The sequence below is a fragment of the Marmota flaviventris genome, chromosome 13, assembly GCF_047511675.1.
Source record: "Marmota flaviventris isolate mMarFla1 chromosome 13, mMarFla1.hap1, whole genome shotgun sequence".
NCBI lineage: Eukaryota > Metazoa > Chordata > Mammalia > Rodentia > Sciuridae > Marmota > Marmota flaviventris.
In genome coordinates, this window is record NC_092510.1 from 97503457 (window position 1) to 97519362 (window position 15906).

General features: G+C 51.4%; 1 protein-coding gene across 6 annotated transcripts; it reads right to left on the reverse strand.

The window, feature by feature from the left end:
- Nucleotides 1–307: 307 nt before the first annotated feature.
- Golga2 (golgin A2) lies at nt 308–15894 on the reverse strand. 6 transcript variants are annotated; one of them, XM_027943579.2, is made up of 27 exons: nt 15768–15894; nt 14154–14276; nt 12819–12899; nt 10743–10850; nt 10427–10470; nt 10245–10308; nt 9882–9941; nt 9620–9700; nt 8727–8765; nt 8398–8460; nt 8215–8308; nt 8015–8121; nt 6113–6171; nt 5647–5788; nt 5149–5238; nt 4934–5038; nt 4672–4759; nt 3935–4266; nt 3596–3709; nt 3041–3265; nt 2884–2959; nt 2590–2681; nt 2114–2332; nt 1929–2031; nt 1728–1834; nt 1492–1648; nt 308–1409 (listed from the first exon to the last, which is right to left on the reverse strand). In XM_027943579.2, the coding sequence occupies exons 1-27, from the start codon at nt 15852–15854 to the stop codon at nt 1195–1197; spliced, it is 3075 nt and encodes a 1024-aa protein (XP_027799380.2). In that variant the 5' UTR covers nt 15855–15894; the 3' UTR covers nt 308–1194. The 6 variants fall into 6 exon arrangements, with proteins under 6 accessions (XP_027799380.2, XP_027799371.2, XP_027799366.2 ...); XM_027943570.2 differs by having other exon boundaries at nt 2590–2678; nt 4934–5041; XM_027943565.2 differs by having other exon boundaries at nt 4934–5041.
- Between the last annotated feature and the right edge of the window lie 12 nt (nt 15895–15906).

Consider the following 15906-nt stretch of genomic DNA (forward strand, 5'->3'; position numbering starts at 1 on the left):
AAGTTGACACCCTAAGGTGTTGCATCCTGTGACCCTTCCCCACTGTTAGATAAACCTCGCATCTTCACACATTAGGACAGGACCGCCCTGAGAGCCCCCATGGTGATCGCCCTGGAATCCTCCAGGCTTCACCAAGCAGGGTAGAGGGGACAGGCTTGGAGGATGGCAGACAGCCCTGCTAGGCACACTTCACGCAGTCCAGAAGCCTGCCCTCTGCTGGCAGGACCACTCCCTGCTTAGTGCTGCCAGCTGGCAGGACCCAGGACCCAGGACCCAGGACGGCAAACAGGAATCCAAGGCTGAGCGGTATGGCTAAATCCATTTATTCCGAAATAAAAAGCAAAATAAACAGGAGCTGCATCACCAGGGCACCACAACCCCATCCCTGCCTCCTTCCTTTGTCCTATGCTATCAATAAATAAGTTTCCCAATCCCAAATAATTATTAGACCCTTCTCTCCATTTGCCAGCTCCAACTATGATACAGGGGGCAGTCCTACCCCAGAATTTACAAAATGATACACAGGTACAATATGTACACTGGGGGAGGGGAGGCCCACCCCCCCCAGCAGCCTCTGCCCTGCCTGGCCTACAGTTAGCCTCAACTGTCATAAGGCCTGAGAATTCTGCCCAGTAGCCCTGCCCAAGATACTTCTGAGGATGGGAGCTCTCAGGACTGCCTGCGCCCACGCTGCCCTCGCCTAGCCTTCAGTGACCCTAAATGTTTGAAGACCCATGAGAATGCTGCCCAGCTGACCTGCCAAAGTGCCTCTAAGACGGGAGCCCTGCTGAATGGAGGACTGCCCCCGCCAGACTCTGCCCCAGCCCGGCCTACAGTGAGCCCCATCTTAAGGGCTGTGAAAATGCTGCCCAACTTGCCTGCCCCAAAGTGCCTCTTGTAAGAGGAGAGAGCCCCCTAAATGAAGGTCTGCTTGGTGAGGGCAAGGGGGCCACTAGAGAGCCCTGCCCCTCTAGAAAATTATGAGCCTCTGGCTCTCTTTCTGGAGCAAGAGTCCAGAAATCAAGACTCAGCCCTAGCCAAGGTGGCAAAGGGTCTGCACCTGTTTGTCCCCTGTTAGGGGTCTTAACTTGCTAGTCCTAAGGGTAAAAGGGTAACTGGGAAGGAATGGCAGGGACAAGGGGGTAAGGGACAGGTGGGGGAAAAGTCCCTGGCCCCTCCTCCCCGGCCTCCGACTTAGATGACCATGATCTTAACCTCATCATTGTCATCGGCACGGTAGAAGAAGGGGACGCAGGGGTTGGTGCCCAGGCCGAGGCGTTCCTGGGGGTTCTGGATCTTGCGCAGCAGCTGTATGATCTGCTGCGCAGTGTGGTTCTCAGGGGGAGAAGCCGCCCCAGCCTCTCCTTGTGCCGGCTCCACGCTGTCAGCAAGGCTCACCTCTTGAAGGTCTTTGGAGAGAGGAAAGGCCTCTGAGCACGGAGCAGCCCTCTGCTGCTCCTCCTGTCAGCCCGTCCTGAGGTCTCTACTCACCACCCTGCTTGTCAGTTGCTCCAAATTCCTGGGGGCTTGCTGGCTCTGGAGTGGTGGTTTCAGCAGGACTCTGGGCCGCTGCCAGAAACTTGCCCTGCCACTCGTTACGCTCCCCCACAAGCCGCAGCACCAGCTCCTGCAGCTCCAGCAACTTGACCTGAAGGGAGAGATGCTCAGTATCCCGGCCCCCGCCCAGCCTGCAGGCCCGCAGAGAAGAGATGTTCAGGGGCTCCTACCTTCATCTCCTCCTTGTCCTGCGCCAGTCGGCTGATGTACTCCTCCTTCTCTCGGTGGCGCTCCTTCAGCACTGCCCTCTGATTTTGGTAGAGGGCAATATACTCTCCTGCAGGGAGGGCAGGGCACAGGACTCAGATGCTGGGGCTCCCCCAACAGGCCCCTATGCAACCCCCACTGCCTTGGGCCCCAGCTGGGCTCACCGATGGTATCCGTCTCTCCAGAGAGCTGGATGCAGCGATGTTCCAGTTCCTCCACCAGCTCCTTGAGCTCCACCTTCTCCTGCATGACCTCCAGGAAGCGGCTCTGAGGCCAAAATAGCAGGGTCAAGACTCAGGAGGGACCTGTCCTGTATCTACACTTCCTCTGTTGGGAAAGGCTCACTCACCTGCAGCTTCTCCATGGCCATCTGTAGAGCCTCAGTGCTCTCCCCAGACACACAATTGTCCCCACTCCTGGGGACCAGGGCTTGCTCTGTGGGCTCACTCTGGGATGTGGCTTCCAGATAAGCCAGGCGCCGGCAGCGTGTCTGCTGCTCCCTCAGCTGCCTGCGCAGCCGTGCCTTCTCTTCCTCGGCATTGGCTAGAGCCGCATTAAAAAATACCACCTAGAGGCAGACATGTCCTTTTTATTGAAAAAATGCTCGGGACAAACCAGGGAGCAGAGAGCAGAGCAGCCCTCCCCTGGGCCTCAGTGGGTCACTATTTTTCCTAGGGGGGCACGTATCCAATCCCTGTCTCCACGGGAGGTGTGGGTGTTGGTGGAAATGGGAGTGGGAAAAACCAAGGTATCAGGACATCCAGAGGGACCACAGAGGGAGGCAGAAAAGGTGAGCTGGGGAAGGGACAGGAGAGCACAGCTCACCATGGCCTCTCGGCTGTCCAGGTCCTCTGGGATGGTCAAACTGGGCCGAGAAGCCGCCTCCTCCTTTTCTTCCTCGTCCATTTCATCTTCTACTGCAGACAGCCAGAGGGATCCCTCAGACAACCCAAGGGAAGGCCCAGGAAAAAAAGGGTCCACTTCTGCCCCCTCACTGTGTACCCCTGGGCCAGCCTCCCCAGAGATTAACAGCACGTTCCGAAGTCTTCCTCTAACTCCTCAACTCTGTTCCACCACAGTCCCTCTTCAGGCTCCCCTCCTCAGGATGGTTTCACTCACCTTCCCCAGGGAGAGCCAGGAGGCTCAGCTGGGCCTGTAGCTGTTGGTTTTGCTGACTGGTGGCTTCTAGGCGCTCCTACGGGATTGGGAAGAGAGTGAGAAGGCACAGAATGGCCAGGTCCTCCACTTACGGGCCCGGCCTCAGCAGCCCCCTCACCTGGGTCTCCTGCAACTCCTGGCGGGCCATCTCCACTGCCATCTTGCCCTGCACCTCCTCATGCTGCAGCCGGTCCATAAGCTGAGTCTGCAGCAGAACCTGCTTGTGCAGCGCCTCCTTCTCGGAGGTCAGCTGCTGATAGGCAGCCACGTACTGCTGCAGGTGAGACAGGTACTGGTCTCGCTGCTGTTGCAGACCCTGAGCCTCCTGGCTCTTCAGCTCCACCTGTGGGAAGGCCCTGGGTGTAAGGGCAAGTGTGACTTGCTTCCAGTTCTTGATCCCAGCCCATAAGTGACGGTGGTGGTTGGTGGTGGAGGGTAACAGAGCCCCATGCCTCCAACACTTAGCCTCACGCTTTGTAACCATCTTTCCCCACCACCGGAACTTCAGGCCACAGATGTGGAAAAGCAAAGAGAGCCACACACCTATTAAGTGCACCCTACTAGTGCCCAGTAACTGAAGCTAAAGAAACCAGGGTTAGCTGTGTGAAGCAATAAAGCCTCCCATCATGGCTGTCTCTTCCCCTACAGTGAGGGCACATGGGGCAAGGGTTACCGTCTCCTTTAGCTCTCCCAGCTTCTCCTGCAGCTGACCCAACTTCTTGGCCAGCTCCTTCTTGACGTGCTGCTCTGACTGCAGCGCACTGGTGATCTCCATGTTCTCATTCGACTGAACAGAAAGCAGGAATCAGTGCCATACAATGCAGCTAGAGACCCCAGGGTGTCCACCTGCCACAGTCAAAGAGTTATCCCTCCCCGCACAGACACCTGAGCGAGGCCTTTAGCTCGCAGGGTGCTTCACAGCCACCATGGGGGGCGGGGTGGGGTGAAGGCCAAGACAGAAAGGCCCAGAAGGACTTGATGGGGAAGGCCTGTGAGCCCATGGGCCACGCACCAGCCTCACGAAGCCGTTCTGCAGCTCCGCCAGCTGCTCCTTGAGCTTGCGGTTCTGGGAGAGTGCGCGGCTGATGGTGGTGCGGTCGTTCTGCATGCTCTCCAGAATCTGCTTGCGCTCCTGCTTGCCCCAGAGCTCCGCAGCACGCTCGAGCTCCAGCAGCCGCTCCTCCTGCTCCCGATTCAGGCGACTCAGACTATTGTTATCCTGCACCTGGGCATGGAGCTGTCCAGCCAGGTTCTCCAGTTCCTTTTGCAGCTGCTCCACATCTGCCTGCAGCTGCTGCTCTGCCTCTGAGGGCCCGGGTGGGGGCTCCACGGGTGGGGGCTCCACTGAGAAAGGAAGCACACAATAAGGGACTTGGACCTCTGGCTTTTCAGAACCCTCTTCGTGGGTCCGCAGCTCTTAATTCAGGCTCCTCACTTCAAACCTTGCCTTCCTAATAGTTCCTCATGCCTAGATGATGGTCAATCCTTCAAGTCATTTCCCAATATAGTTCCTTACACTGCCATGCTCAAGTCAACTGTGGGGGACTGGCAGTGGGCACACCATCCCTCTCTGAAGATGGAAACACACTGCTGCTCAGAGAGGTGATAAGATTTGCCATCCATCTCCTGGCACAGACCCCTTTCCCTCTGCCACAGTGTCCTTGAAATCACTCCTCTCCCTGGGGTAGTCTAAGCCACCCCCAAGCCCTCACACACTCCGGGCTCCAGGTGACCCTCGTCCCCACTCACCCATCTGGCTCCTCAGTTCTGCCAAGTTGGTCTCCAACTCCTGAACCCGACTCTCACTCTGTTCTTTCTCCTCCCTCAATGTGCGCAGCTGCCTCAGGCACAGGGGGAAAGAGCAGAGAGAGGGAGGGCATGGAGGACCCTGGCCCCGACTCCCTCTCTGCCCCCACCTCCAAAAATCCAGAACATGGACCCCTCTCCTGGTTGCACTCCACAGCAGGACACACCAGGGAAACCCAGCAAGCCATCTGAGGTCAGGCCTCACCTGCTCTGACATCTGCTGCATCCTCTGCTGCCACATGGCGTTATCTCCTTTCAGGTTCTCTGCATAGTGGTCTCTCTCCACCTGCAGTTGTTTCAGTAACTCCATCTGCTAACAAGAATGAGCACAGAAATTAGGAAGGACTGTCACTGGTTGTTACCTGCTCCTGGCCACCTGGAGTCATCTTCCTCCCATATCCCTCCCTCTGCAAAGCCTACCTGCCCCACATGTTTCTCCAGCTGTGCCCGCTCCTCTACGGCCTGCTGTAACTGCTGGTTACTATCAGGGGCTTCAGACCGGCTAGAGAACTGAAGTGGGGAAAGTGAGAAGTTTAGATCTGGGGAGCCCAGGTGTTCCACATGATGCCTCCACAGGGTGTGAACTAGATCAGTGTACGACTCAGGGTCATTACCACATAATAAAAGTGCTGGCTGAACCCTCAGGAGAGGGAACAGACTACTGGGTAACCATATAGAGGAAATCCACAACACGATGGTGTTCAACCAAGATGATTTAAAAATAAAAATTTAAAAAGCCATATCATTGAGATTCTGATTCCACAGGTCTGGGCAGGGCTCCCATTTGTGGATTTTAACCATCTCTGGAAGATTCTATGGCAGGACCAGATAAGAACCCAAATTTTCCAGCTCTTGGCTGGAGGCCACCCTGACGACCGCACGGAGCCAGTGCTCGGGCTGCTGGGGCTGCTGCCTCACTTGTTGCAGCAGCAGCTCAGACATCTCCAGCTTCTTTTGGAGCTCCTCCGCCCCCAGCTGCATAGCTGCTTTCTCTGCCAGCACCACACGGAGCTTCTCTTCCAATTCTGAGTTCTGCTGCTTCAGGTCCTCGTTATTTATGCTGTAGTCAGAGGTAGCACAGTAAGGGATGCACCAAGAACAGGAAGAGAAATTTCGGTGACCAACCCATTGCCCTTGCCACACAACCACAGAACCATGGCATTAGAAGGGACTCCAGGAATCAGGAGACACAGGTGACAGACCACAGAGAAGATACGAGTTGCCTGAGGCTGCCCCAGGAATGAAGCAGAGGCTGGGACTACAGTTTGGCTTTGGACACATCCAAGCCTATAAAACCTCCTCCCCATGTTCACCTCCCACCCCCTCCCCCACCCCCACAATCTCACTAAAGTCCTGGACTGCCCATTCTCCTTCCCCTTCCTACTTGTTCTTGTACAACTCCAGCCTGAGGGCATCTCTCTCTTTGGTTAGCTCCTTGTTGTGCTGCAAATACAGAAAACAAAGTCAGGATCTGGCAGGCCAAAGAGGCAGCCAGCACTCTAACCACAGTAACTATTCCAGAGTGACACATCCTCACCCTCAATCACACTTGACAGTTTTCCAAGGCATTGCTAAGCCCAGGGTTCGTTTATGTTTTCATGAGTGTTTGCTTTGATTTGTGTGATAGGGAGTGTCCCAAGACGTTATCCCTGCTGGTATTTAATTCCTGGGCTCAAATGATTATTCTGCTCCTCTGTACTTGGGACTAAAGGTGTACCACCAAACTCGGCCTTGATTTGTTGTTTTCCTGGTGCAGGCAACAAAACCCAGGGCCCAAAGCATGCTAGGCAAGTGCTCTATCACTGAAATACATCCCAAGCCCTCTTGTTTGCTTTGACTTTTATTTATCTGTTTGTTTATTTTTTGGTGTTGGGGATTGAACCCAGGGGTGCTTTATCATTGAGGTACATTTCTAGCCTTTTTTATTTTTTTAATTTTGAGACAGGGTCTCACAAAGAGGTTGGCATTGAACTTGTAATTCTCCTGCCTCAACTCCCCAAGGTGCTGAGATCACAGGAGATCACCAGATCACCACCCTGCTTGACTACTCATTTGTTTTGAATAAGAACTCAGTAAGGCTCAGCATGATGGCACACGCCTATAAGCCCAACAGTTTGGGAGGCTGAGGCAGGAAGATCGCGAGTTCAAAGTCAGCCTCAGCAAAAGGGAGGCACTAAGTAACTCAGTGAGAACCTGTCCCTAAATAAAATATAAAATAGGGCTGGGGATGTGGCTCAGTGGTTGAGTGCCCTCGAGTTCAATCCCCAGTACCAAAAAAAAAAAAAAAAAGAACTCAATAAGGGTAGAAGAGATAGGGGAAAAAGATCTAGCAGATAAAAGATCTACAATGTATCTAATACTGGTGGTTACTGTTATTACTACTAGCTGTAATTATCTATACTAAGTGCTTCACCAGGCATCATGCTAATGATCCCACTTTATCTTTATAACCACCATATGAGGCAGTTACTGGTTATCTCCATTTTGTAGGTGAAACACAGCCTGTAAGAAGCTAAGTGGCCTGTCTGGGATCACTTATGCAGAGCTCAAATTTGAACATCCTGGTCCCCACACAGGGATGGGGGTATAGTTAGAAGAAAGGAAGTTAAATCTGTTGTTCACAATTTGATTGGATGGTACATTCACATAGTCCAAAACACAGAAGGTACAGAAGTGAAATGTCACTAGGTGTGGGGACATACACCTATAATCCCAGACTTGGGAGGCTGAGGCAGGAGGATTACAAGTACAAAGCCAGCCTCAGCAAGGACCTAAGCAACTTACTGAGACCCTGAGTCAAAAAATAAAAAAAGCTAGGGATGTGAACCCCTGGGTTCAATCCCCAGTACCTGCCCCCCCACAAAAAAAGAAGTGATATATGTCTTAGCCACCCTGTTCCTCTCCCTGAGTTTATGTATTCCAGACATGTTTTATGTATATTACACACATGCCCCCTCTCTCTCCACAAACAGAAACATACTAAGTTCTTGGGAACCTTCACAGCCCATGCATCATATATCCCCTTCTCCTAGCACCTGGCAGAGGCCACAGCAGGCTAAGGGCATGATGGGCTTCCCACCCTCAGGGCTTCATATCCAGTGCTCACTGTGCAGAGCACCTGACTCATCCCCAGGCTTCCACTACCAACCACACCACACAAAGCAGCAAGAAACGGCCCATGCTGCATTCTGAGCAGCAAGATGCTCCATCCGCAGAAGGGCCCTTATGCTCACTCCTGCACTGGAAAGGTTAGGCTGCTGGTGGCGGGGCAGAAGGCTGGGCTCACCCTGTCTGCCTTCTTTTGCTGTGTGGAAACAGCAGACAGAGTCCGTTCCAGCTCTCCCACACGCTGTTGGGAAGACTGCAGACGGCCAGCAAGACCCTCAGACTCTCCTGGAATGAGAGGTCGAGATGAAGCCTCAAGAAATTACCCACAGGCCCGCCAAAGTGTCAGACTGAAGGTTGAAGAGGTCCCCGGACTCCCACCTGCTTTCTGCCTGGCTGCGTGCTGAGTATGAGCCAGGGCTGTCTGTAATTCTGCTTTCTCAGACACCAGAATTCCTATGGTCTGGATGTGAACCTTTCAGAGAATAACCAAAACAAGTGCTGAGGAGGAGGAAAGAGGTGTTTTCCAGGGAACATAGGGGACACATGGCACTGTCCACTCACCTGCAACTGTTCCCTTAGAACTCCCTGCTCCTTTGCCAACTTCTCTTGACACGCCTTTTTCTCCTAGAGGCAGAGGAAGAAGCAGCTCTTACTGGGGGAGGCAGAGATGGAACAGCAAAGACCATGCCCCAGAGAACCTCAGTGGCCCAAGCAGGCCCACAAATGAGACCTGAGTATGAGGTACCCTGAGTGGGACAGGGTGGGCCATGGAGGGATGGGCAGTGAGCCTTATCCAGGCTAGGAGTGGGCAGGACAAGACTGCGGCCTCTACCTGAGTCCTACCCCAATCCCAGGAGCCATGCAAGAAGCAAACACAGAAATCACATTACTTTTTCCAGTTGATCCAGAGTGTCTTGGTTCTGCTGTTTCTGTGGGGAAAAAGTCAAAGGAAGGTAATTGGGGTTGATCCCTTTTATGCCACTCTCCAGATCAGGATGGGGCAGGCAAGTGCCAGGGATGGGTCTAAAAGAAGTTGTCAGATCCCATGGGGACATCAACTAATTCAAGCTCCCAAAGAAAGAGAATTTGGGTGTTGACTGGTGTTCGCTCACAGCTATGCAAGGGAGGGGCTGAATCTGAGTTCTCTTTAAAGGACAATACCATAAATCTCCAGAAATGGAGTTGGAGAAACAAAGACTACCCCCTGCAGCTTGTGACTCAGGAGGGTGCGTTCCCTTGGCAACTGAGCACATCCTATGGGCCAGGTAAAATTCTGAACAGTAGGGCTATAGGAAGAAGAAGGATGGACAAAGACCCCTCTTCTCCTTGGTGCTTATATTCCAATGAGCCTTTAAGTCTATGATGCTCAGAGCTGAAAGGGACCTTTGATTTCCTTTAATTCTACCTCTGTGGGAAACTCAAGCTCAGGGAGAAGTGGTTAGTCCAAAATCAAAGAGAGCAAATTAAGGACTGAACCAGGGCAGGATGCGGGGCTCCTGACAGCCATTTAGGCTTAGGCTCCTCCTGGAGCGACAACCTCAGGGCAAGTGGGGCAAGGACTCAAGGAATGGTCTTGAGGAGAGAGAGGACACAGAGAGGGAAGCAAAAGAAAGAGCCATGCGGAATGCTCTATGCTCTGAGGTCTCTCCAGCTGAGACCTAGGCCCCCCAGCACCCCATTCCCCTTGGCACCAGGGGCCCCCAGCCCCTTACTGCAGAGCCCCAAGGGAAACTGGAGCCCAGGATTGGCAGCATGAAACCAGGGGATCCCACTGGACTCTTACCAATTCCTCTATCTTGCTACTGAGTTGTTTGTTTGTTAGATAGCTGGAGTCCAGGGCTACTGCTAGCTCTTGGTACCGGCTCTGAGGCGCATGCAGAGAGGAGGAGTTGGAGGAGGGTTGGGGGAAGAGGTAGAGAGAGCATCATTAGGGTTGGGGGGTGTGTGGACTGTCTCAGCTGGCAGCAGGGCACCCAGGCCCCACTGTGGGAGAAGATAGGAGCTGGCCTGCAGGGTCCACTGGGCCAGGGGCCAGGGTCACTCACCTCCAGATCCTTCATGTTAGCAGATGATGAGAGGCCTTCTCCATTGATGTATGACGTAGACTAGAAGAGATGAGAGGTCACATGGAGATGCTCATTTCCTCTCAATGTCTAAGCCCTGACTTCCTTTCTTCCCTTTCAACTAGCAAAATCTTCCCTGGCCATGTTGGACCCCTATTCCCATAACCCCTTTGTGCCAACTTCTCAGGGTTCCTACGCCCCCATCAGGCTTCCCCCTTCCAAGCAGCTCTCATCTGTGTTTTTTGCACCTGAATAAATGATGGCATCAAACATATATATCCAGTCCCTTATCTGAACTTCTCCTCCCCACCTCTGCTCCCTTATGGACCCTAATTTCTTGGGTACCTCAGACACAAGACCATTGAGCTGTTGAGAAAGTTGTCGCAGGCTCTCAGTTGATGAGAAAGTCCTAGAGATGGAGACACAGGGTCAGGGGTAGAGATGGCTCCATGGGAAAAAGTTCATGGGTGGTGGCCATCCCTGACTCCTGTGGCCTAGGGTCTGCTGCGCCAGTAGGAGATACTCACTTTGTTTCATCCATAATATTAGGACCAATGTCGGCATCATGGTTCTGTTTGGGAAGAAACACATGATGTGGTCATTCAACTTCTAGTAAAAATCACCCAGGGACAGGGTGAGCCAACCTCATTCCAATAACTTTCCATCTCCCCAAACCTCAAAGAAAAGCTGTGTCTTGGCCTCCCCATCCCAGTCCCCAGGAAGAGCACCTGGCTCTAGAGACCAAGCTACTTGAAGAGAAGAGAGTCCGTATGAGCATTATCCTTTGGGAAGAGGATGAGTAAGCACACAGGAAGATAGTGGGAAAAAGGGAAAGGAACAAACCTGAGGTAACTCCAGGCTAGGGAGAGTAGGACCTGGGGAAGGGACACGGCCAAGTGACACGCTGTCATCAGCAGCTGGTGGTGCAGGAGCAGTGTGGTCTTTGGGTGCCTGTCACAGAACAGGGGGAGGGGGTCAGGGGCCATATAGGAGAGAACCTGCTTCATTGCTATGGACACAAGGGTGCAGAGCAGGCAGGACATTGTTGCTGCAGTCAGAGGGACAGTCATATGTGCTGGGAGCATCTGGGGGTATAGATACCATTAGCCCAGGCTTCAGACTGCTTGGCAGCATTTCAGCCAGCCAAAGATCAAAGCAGGGGCTGCATGACCCCCTTCCTAAATACCTGAGGACCTTGTTCTCCCTGGGGCTCAGCAAAAGGTGGTACAGGCTTGGGCCAATGGCAGCCACAGCAGGTGGAAGGAAAGTGTGCCCAAGTCAGGGAGAAGAAATGCACTGTTCTTCTAGAGAATTACTGTGACCCTAACTCTGGGATCCTGCTGGGCAGAGACTATGGGTGATGGACTTGGTATCATAGTCCACTCCCTTCACCATAATCTAGTTCTACTAGAAATCATTGTCTCCATTATTCCCCATTTCTGGAGACACCACTATCTCTACTCAGGGGACTGCAATCCCATCTCTGCATTCCTAGAGGAGAAAACCTCTGTGGGAACCAGTTATTGATGCAGCGAGGCTTTGAAACACAGTAGGTCTTCACCTCCACAACAGAGGGGTAACAGGCTGGGTGCACAATCTCAGAACACTAGCACAGACTAGGATTGTTCTGAAGAGAAAACAACTCCCTATGTGGCTGGCCCCTCACTAGGGCAAACACCAGACACACAGCTGCAGGACTTATTGAGGCTCCCACCTCACATGCCACTTTATATCCTCCAAGTTGACAAAGTGAGTCATAGCACCTGGGTAGACCTGACCGCCTGGGTGGGAACAGCTATGATGACTGGAAAACTCTTCAACCCGTCATCCCTCTCCCTATGCCCAGTTCCAAAAGGATCTGGCTCTGTCTTAGCTCTATTGCTCTGGCTTGGCAGATGTCCTTGGACAAGTTAGCTAAACAGAAAGTTCCAATACAATATCTGATGGAGGCCAATGCCTAGCCCTGTGTACCCAGACCCTGCCCCTGGACTGAGCTACCTGCATTCCTGAAAGGTCTTCTATGACTTCATAATGACCTCATAATGCTGACCATGACCCTTCCATTCCCTCTGCCTCCCCACTCTCCATGTGCACGAATGTTACTCACCTTTAATCTTCAAAGTGACCTCAAAGTGGCCACCTCCTCCATCCTTGAATCCATTCAGAACCAATTTCCCCTCACTTAAGTATTTGGGATGGTGCCACATTCTCCCTAGCTTCTCTCAGAAGCCTCTCCTCCCTATGCCTGCATCCATCCTATCTTGTGTCTGTTTTCGCCTCTGTTTAACAAAGTGCCTGTGCTTTGAAGGGCCAAATGAATATGGCCAGGTGTCCTCTGATTTTTAAGAGAGATTAGGGGCAGAGTTTTCTGGTCATTCATCTGTTGGTTAACCTCACATCCTTTTCAGTTAGTTGATCTGAAAAAAATAGCCTCAATCCTTGCAACTATAATGCAAACTCACTTTTTCTTAACCTTACATTCCCAAACTTCAAACCCAATGAAGTAATCAATTCAAGAAGATCACAAACTTTTAAGGTCTAATGATCTTTTAGGGATGGACACACAGAGGACAAGACCTAAAAAGTTTTGCTGTTGTTTTGTTTTTTAATCTCTCCCAGTCTGAAAGCACCACACTGGGCATTCAAAAGCTCAAGCTCCACACACCTTCTCTCAAAGTTATTCCCAAATTAGTTTTAGTCTTCAAGGTATGTTTCACCTTCTCCAAGATGATAAAAGATGTGGGGAAGGAAAAAAGCCCAATCAACAAAGCAAGTGAAGAAGCAGATGTAAGCAGGCTGAGGGTTAATGGCAGCAACATAAAATAAGCCAGAGGCAAATGATCCCCAAACCAGAGAAGCCTCAGAGGCATGCACAGCTGGGAGAGAGGAAGCCAAAGGGTGGTCTCGGCACTGCCTCACCTTCCACTTGTCCAATGGGGGGAGCGCTACCCCATTGGAATGGTTAAGGTCGGACACCAGCACCTTCAGAATGTCCTGAATCTACAGGAGGTGAAAAGGGAAAAACAAGGGTGGGGGGAAAGAAAGAAGTGGCTTAGAGAGAGGCAAGAAAGTCAAGGGAAGGGAGAAGAAGTTGGTTTAGGAAAATGAAATGCTGAAGAAGAGCAAAGGAGACCAATACCAGGGCCTGTGCCATCCCTCCAAAAAGCCACTTGCTGCCTTGCCAGAGCTAGCAATCAAAGTAAACAAATAGTAAAATTCCGAGTGATGTAGTCAAGTTACCTGACCAGTGCAAGTCTTAATATGCACATGAGACCCTCTCCTCAGGCTTAGGATGCAGGGCGTAATCTGGAAGAGCTCCAGACGCCCATCTCCATTTCAAAAACCAGACTCCCAAGTAAGGGTTCACTAGAACACAGGGAGCTAGAGCTAAAAATTAACTTTGAAAAACAATGATTTAATCCAACCATATCATCTTACAGATAAGGAAACTGAGACCCTGGAAGAAAATAATTTTCTGAGGTTACCCAGCAAGCTAATAGCAAAAACAGACTCAAAATTCAGACATTCTTCCAATCCTGGAGCCTGGGGCTCTCCTTGCCACACCCTGGGGCTCTTGCAGTGATGCATCCTAAAAGAAGAGCCTGATGGCAAGCAGCTGTTCTCAATTGCCTGGCTTCCCCCTGGCCCCCAAGGCTGAGGAAACCAAATAGCAACTACCATTTATTGAATGTTTACTCCAAACCTGACTCTCTATTAGGAAATAAACATAAAAACAATAAATCTCATTTAAGCTTCATAAGTGTACATAAAAACTATTATATATATATTTTTTTTCAGTGCTAAGGATTGAACCCAGGGGCCTCGTACAACTGAGACACCCCCAGCTCTCAAAAACCAAAATTCTTTTTTTATAATGTTTTTGGAGTTTTAGATGGACAACATGTCTTTATTTTTATGTGGGGTTAAGGATCAAACCCAGTGCCTCACATATGTAGGCAAGCACTCTGTCATTGAGCTACCACCCCAGCCCCTCAAATCCAGAGTTCTTTTTTTTATTTTTTTGTAGTTGTAGATGGACAGCATACCTTTATTTTATTTGTTTATTTTTATGTGGTGCTGAGGATTGAACCCAGTGCCTCACACATGCTAGGCAAGTGCTCTGCCACTGAACTAGAGCCCCAGCCCTCAAACCCCAAATTCTTAACCAATACCTGACACTTCTTCAATCTTAACCATTACCCTTTTTGCCCTTTGAACCCCCAATCCCTGGGAGGCTGACCAGCTAAAACTCACATCCTCAGGTGAATGACAACCACCAGCAGTGGTTGTCTCAGGGCTACTGTCATTTTTTATCTTTTTTTTCTTCTTTGCTCCTGCAGGAACACCAGGACTGTTCTTCTGCTGATACTCTCTCAGCTGTGAAAAGGAGAAGCAGTGACACTCATGAGAATGAGCCCCTATATTCACATCTTCCTCTATAATTTTTATAAAATATTCTTATGTGTACCATCTGATGTAATGTCATCAACAATGTCACAAGGTGTTTCAATGATTAAGGACTGAAAAGATGGACTACAAACATGAAGTTTTTTATAAAGACAATAATGGAGTTCAAGTTCAATCTTCTGACTCCCAGCTCTGGAGTTCGCCATAAAGCAGCAGCTCCCAGGGGCAAGCCAGAGGTAGGGGTGGATAAGTAAATATTAAGTAAGCAGGAACTGTACACTGGGCAGTTCAGAAGCCAAACATTGGAGTCCTGCTTATACCTCTGTTAAAGCTGCACACCAGTACTTCCCAAAGTTTTACAAATCAACATATCCTAACAGAAGGCAGTAAAGACACAGCCCCAGCGAATCTGGCAACAGAGCACACCCAAATATCATTTCAGAGAGGTCTATTACAATCTTAAAAATCTATACAAATGTCATCTCTCTATATATTAATGTCTAATCGCTCTCAAGAAAATAAAATGATGCTTCAGAGAAATGCCTCACATTTATTATCCCAGAGCACTCTGCACCCCAAGTTGTGAAGATGAATTGGGGAAGATGCAAACTGTGAAGCTCAGTTCCCAGGACCAGTTCCACATTAGACAAACAGACCTCACTCCAGCAAACATTGAATGAAGGGCACCCTGGTCCCAGAATCTCAGCGAATTCGAATGTAAAGATGTCAGGAAAAAATAAATTTTTAAGCCATTCTGGAAGGTAGACACCTGGGAGAAAAATCCCAGGTTTAGGAAGAACCCAAACCTGTTCTTCCATGGTCATCGGGAGATACTGTCAACGTTTTTATTAGCTCATTGGTGAAGTGTGTAGGCTTTCTGAGTTATCACTGTGTGAGTTGGAAGGAAGGAAGCCTAAAACCTCTCAGCACTAGGTCCCACAGACCTGAGAGTTCCCTTCCAGGTGGAAATCTGTGCCCAGACCAGAGAAGCCCAAAGGGAATGAAGACACTTAGGGGACCAGGTCGGAAGATCACAGGCCGAGCTCGCGGTGGTAATGACAGTTCCGAGGGGGACTGTGACGTAACTACATTCCACTCCTCCCTACCGACGCCCGAGTCGCTACTCCACGGTGGGGGAGGGAAGCGCAGGGCTGGGACCGAGGTCCTTGACGACCAGGGAGCCCAGGGAGGTCCAATTTGGGGCGGCAGGAAGCCGGGGCCGCGCCTGGAGCGGAGAGCCCTGGAGTCACCGGCCAAAGTCACCCAGGGGCGACTGGCGAGGGCGGGGGCTGGGCTGTTGAGGGGGCGGGGCTGGCTGAGAAGACTTTAGTAGGGGGAGCTGAGGGGCGCCCAGGGGCTCGCCCCGTGTGCCTCAGGAATGGCACAGACTCTGGCCACGGTCCGGCCGTCGGAAGGACTCGGTCTGTCTGGCTCGAGGGGCCGCGACCCGGCGCGTTTTACCTTTTTCTTGGCCGCGGCCAATTTGCTCTGTCTGGTCTCTTCCGACATACCGGGGCGGGGAGGGGAAGTAGTGGGGGGGGGCCACATCACCAAGATCCCAGCATCCAACGCGAAATTGCTTCCTGTAGCTAAAGCGGCA